Raw genomic sequence first — 4,936 nt, 5'->3', positions numbered from 1 at the left:
GTAGAGCAGGAGCCACTAACTACTCCGCATGAGCCTTCTATTTCTAAAGCGGCTCATAACGGTCAAAGTCTAACAATATGATGCTGAGTAAGCAACAAACTATGTATTTAAACAAGAACAATAATTTGGGGAAGAAGACCCACTTACTTCTACCTGTTTCAATTGGTGAGATGATCCATTAATAGTGAATTTATCGTAGCTTCTACCTCTACAATCATTGACCTTCAATTCGTGGGTTTTCTAATCAATTTTACCCCTTTCAAACAGATTTTAGGACAATGCTTCCATTTTTATTAGAACCCTAAGTCACACTTCACTTAGTATATGGTTCTAAGGACTCAATTCATTATTAGGAGGAGTTAATCCAAGCCATTAGAGGATAAATAAGTGATAACTACCATAACCCATTAAGTTTAGAATGTTTATAAATTTCTAGGGTTTCTATTACAATTCCACCATTAAAGACCCACAAAGGGGATGACTATCATGAAGGAGAAGCGGAATGATAGAAAGGGATAGATAAGACTTACCTCTCAAGAATTTCTTGCCCTAGCTTGGAAGTTCGCCCTAGGTGCTTGTTGGGGACTGTGTTGGTGTTTTATGAATTAAGAATATGAGACTAAGTATTGTAAAATCGGGCTACTGTTTTTCGTCTACCGCTACAGTGGTCGTTTCACCGCCATAGCGGTCCCGCTATGGCATTCAAGTGACCGCTATAGCGGACCAAGGGAATTCGCATCACTGCTATGGCGGTCCATCCACCGCTATGGCGGTATTTCCACAGCGGCCATCGAAAAAATGGATAGCCGCTGGCAGCAGTCAACCCATCGCTATATCGGTACCACCGCAGCGATGCTCCCACCGCCACAACGGTCCCATTTGGGCAGTGAGCTTGACTTTTTGTCCAGTTTTTCCCCCTATCACCCAACATTTCATCCGAGGCCTCAAAAACACAAACAAAATATGCACATATACATAAAGGCGTCATACAAATCCACCCGTGCCCTCAGACTTCCCAACAGAGTTCTAATTCTCTACGTCACCCCCCGACGGACTTGATAAAATCAAATAACAACCACAAACAAGTCAAGTTTCAGCCCTTAGGCTTACACAGTCGAGTTTCTATTAGCTCGTTCTACCCTTGGAAAGGTTCTATTTGTTGGGGTGATCCTACATTTCCCATAACGACCGAAAGGGTCGTTACATATAAGCTTCGGAATAACCTCATTTTTCGCTGCTTATTTCGTCTAACTTTCACATTTTCTAACTCACGAAAACACGGGATGTGACAGAATATACCTTCCTCTAGATGGTAGTAACCTATTTTGCCAAGGCAATATCCTTCTCATCATCTACTTAACAAGATTTTCATAGTATATACTTTGATTTCTCCTATAGAACATTGGACAACTAAGGCAAGTGAAAGGAAAAGTTCCTTTCTTCATCTTTGTTAGCCTGTTGATTCTATTTTCTATTTGTTGTGATATTTTATGATGGATACAGAGCTAGCTCTTGTTAACATTTACCATTTGTCCAGAAGATTTTTCATACAGTCATAAAATCTTCATTATCATTCTCAAAGAATTGGCCTCTACTGAATAAAACAGTATTGTATAATAAGCATAGGATAAAGGATTTACATGAGGGCTCCATTTGGGTAATCCATAACCACTGAACTGAGGCTTGTCATGAAGGCTATTCAAACTCCTTGCCAACACTTCTGTATCCAGTATGAATAATGTAGGAGATAGTGGATCTCCCTGCTTCACTCCTCTTGTGGATCTGATGAAACCATGGCTGTTACTATTTATTAGAACTAAGTACCAGCTATTGGAAACCAATCTCCATACCATATCAATCAATGTTTCACAGAATCCAAAATGTCTCAGCACTTTTGTTAAGAACAACCATGAAAGCCTATCATTGGCCTTTGACATATCAAGCTTTATCACTACATTCACATGTTTAGCTCTCAGAATGATATCCCTAATAATTTCCTGAGCTAGTAGTATATTTTCAACAATGCTCCTACCTTTCACAAAACAAGTTTGAGTAGATGAAATCAAATCTGATCAAAGTACCACTAGCCCATCATGTAGAACTCTAGACAATATCCTGTTTGCAAAAGAACTTAGACTTATTACTCTCATATCTCAAGAGTTATTTATCACCTCTTTCTTGGGTAGTAGCACAAGATTGGCACGAGAAATGAATTGAGGCAATTCATAACCGCAAAAGAAAGCCCCCACCATTACTTTAACTTAAGAGTTCCAAATTTGGATTTTCTTTTCTGATGCTCACCCGATTACCTCAGAAATCGTGTCACCCATCCCTAAATCAAGAACATCACTTTAAATCTACAGGAAGGGTGGTTTAGGAAAAAAGGGTCCTAAAGCTCAAAATGACTTAACGAGTCATTAGATCATCCACCACTTAAACAAATGTTCTTCCTCGAACAATAAAGAAAAAAAAGTACCTGAACTATCAAATAGCTTAGGGTATCTATTCTGCATGTCTGACTTGGTCTCCCAAGTGACTTCCTCAACCAAACAATGCCTCCATTAACTTTCACTGAAGCTATTTCATTTTGTCTCAACTTTTGAACCTGCCTATCTAAAATGGCTACCGGCTCCTCCTTAAATGACAGATTCCAATCATGTTACACCTATTCCCACTGAATCACATGATATCCATCAAAATAGTACTTCTTCAATATTGAATTATGAAATATAGAGTGAACACTCGACAACCCAGGTGGCAAGGCCGACTCATCGGCTACCTCACCCGTACGTAGAATAATCTCAAATGGGCCAATATACCTCGGGGTCAACTTGCCTTTCTTTCTGAACCCATCACACACTTCAAGGGTGAAACCTTCAATAAAACCCAGTCTCCCACCTAAAATCCAAATCACGAACCTTTCGATCTGCATAATTGTTGTGGCTGCTCTGAGGTGTAAGAAGTATCTCCCGAATCAACTTGACTTTGTCCAAGAGATCCCTCAATAAATTAGTGTCCCAAGGCCTAACCATAAAAGTATCAAACTAACATCCTCGAGAATGACACCTCTTGCCATATAATGCCTTGAATGGTACCATCTCAATGCTCGAGTGGTAACTGTTGTGCTATGAAAACTCCGCTAAAGGCAAGAAGTAGTCCCAATGACCACCAGAGTCGATAGCACAGGCCCATAACATATCCTCTAGGACGTAGATAGTCTGCTACAATTAACCATCAGTAAAAGAGTGAAATGTTGTGTTGAGCTACTCCTAATTACCCAAATCTTTCTTCATAGATCGCCATAAATGAGATGTAAACTACGTACCGAAATGATAGAATTAGGTACTCTATGCAAATGAACTATCTCCCAAATGTAGACCCTAGCTAGCTTCTCTAAATTATAAGTAGTTTGAACCGGTATGAAATGAGAAGACTTAGTCAATCAGTCCACAATGACCCAAATAGCATAAACTTCCCCATAGTCAGTGTCAATCGTACCACGAAGTCCATAGCAATGTTTTTTTTCAAATGAAATGCCCATAGCAATTTGTTCCTACTTTCACTCAGGTATTGGCACCGTCTGAGTCAAACTCCATATGTACCTCTTTATCTATCAGCACTAATAATGTTGTTTCAAGTCAGGATATATCTTTGTAGCCCCCGAGTAATTAGAATATCTCAAACAGTGGGCCAGCTCTATGATCAATTAAGTCAAATTGCATTCCCGAGGAACACAAATACAATCTTTGATCCTCAGAAGACCCTCATCATCTATAATCTTCTCCTTGAATCCCCTTACTGGCGGCTATGGGAATTTGAGTGTAGAACCTTTAAAACCCTGGTATGAACCACTACGTCTAAGTATGTTGCAATCCATCTTGTAGTGTCTAGGATCGCCACACTCAAAACATCCCTTATGGGCCATGGACTAATAAGAAGGACCGAAATAGTCAGAATGTCGTCCATGGCCTGAAGATCTGGAATATGAACCTTGGGGAGCACACGCCAAAATTGAACATAATACACCCAAAATAGTTACCCTCAAATGCCTGAATGGCTGCATGAATGGGTCTACTGGACTAGGGGTGCTAATCCCTCCCTGAATATCCCCTACTCCGAGATGGAGCTCCCCAGAAATAATTCTGGCACTGAATCCAAAACTATAGGCCCTAGTGCCCTCATGATACTAATAATTCTGGCACTGAATCATCTTTATATCCTTCGGAGCAACCACCATACTCTGAAATGAAGCCCTAGTAGCGGTAACCTATGAAGAACCCAACTGAATCAGAATATTCAGCCCCTTGATGTACATCATCACTCTGTCGGCCTTGGTAGGCAGTATCATCCAAGCAGTGTGAGCTAAGGCATAGAACCTTGTCTCATACTCAGTAACCAATGTCCATCCTATCACAATCCCCAAAATTAGTCTCTCGTGCTCTCCCTCATACTATGGGGAATAGACTTCTTCATAAATTACTACGCAAACTAAATCCAAGTTAGTGGAGATAACTCATCTGGCCTGCTGTCGATATAATCTCTCCACTACTACTTGGCTGGACCAATCTCAGGTTTCAAAACCTCTTATGACAACTAATCAAAAACTCATATGTATCCTTACTCGGATCCCCATTAAACATTGGAGGATCCATCCTCTTGAATCTATCGAACATCTTCTACTCACTAATGGTCATAGTAGGAATTTTGGCTGGATGGGGTGTAATACACACGACATTGGCATCTCATCAAAATGGGGAGCTATAATAGCATCTGGCTTAGCCCTTAGAGTCTGAAACCCTTGAGCAAGCATATGGTCTGGAATTTGGGCTCCAACTCTAGCTTGTAAGCCACCTGGTGTGATAGGAAAAATGTCCGCCTGAGCTATCTCTGAAGAATCCTAACATATGAACCAATGTGAATTAATTAAACCAAGTGG

General features: G+C 40.4%; 1 protein-coding gene across 1 annotated transcript; it reads right to left on the bottom strand.

Annotated features, from left to right (window-relative positions):
• Positions 1-1,553: 1,553 nt before the first annotated feature.
• On the bottom strand, positions 1,554-2,513 carry LOC132042380 (secreted RxLR effector protein 78-like). Its single transcript, XM_059432930.1, has 2 exons — positions 2,477-2,513; positions 1,554-2,032 (listed from the first exon to the last, which is right to left on the bottom strand). The coding sequence occupies exons 1-2, from the start codon at positions 2,511-2,513 to the stop codon at positions 1,554-1,556; spliced, it is 516 nt and encodes a 171-aa protein (XP_059288913.1).
• Between the last annotated feature and the right edge of the window lie 2,423 nt (positions 2,514-4,936).

This window comes from Lycium ferocissimum, unplaced genomic scaffold (genome assembly GCF_029784015.1).
Source record: "Lycium ferocissimum isolate CSIRO_LF1 unplaced genomic scaffold, AGI_CSIRO_Lferr_CH_V1 ctg14840, whole genome shotgun sequence".
Taxonomy (NCBI): domain Eukaryota; kingdom Viridiplantae; phylum Streptophyta; class Magnoliopsida; order Solanales; family Solanaceae; genus Lycium; species Lycium ferocissimum.
Note: the sequence above shows the minus strand (reverse complement) of the source record. Positions and strands in the feature narration are given on the sequence as shown.

Bases quoted from the DNA above. Each gene is read 5' to 3' on its own strand.
- LOC132042380 (XM_059432930.1), bottom strand. From the start codon at position 2,513: ATGCAGAATAGATACCCTAAGCTATTTGATAGTTCAG. The intron at 2,033-2,476 runs GTACTTTTTTTT...GTTTTGTGAAAG, and splicing joins TAAGCTATTTGATAGTTCAG to GTAGGAGCATTGTTGAAAAT.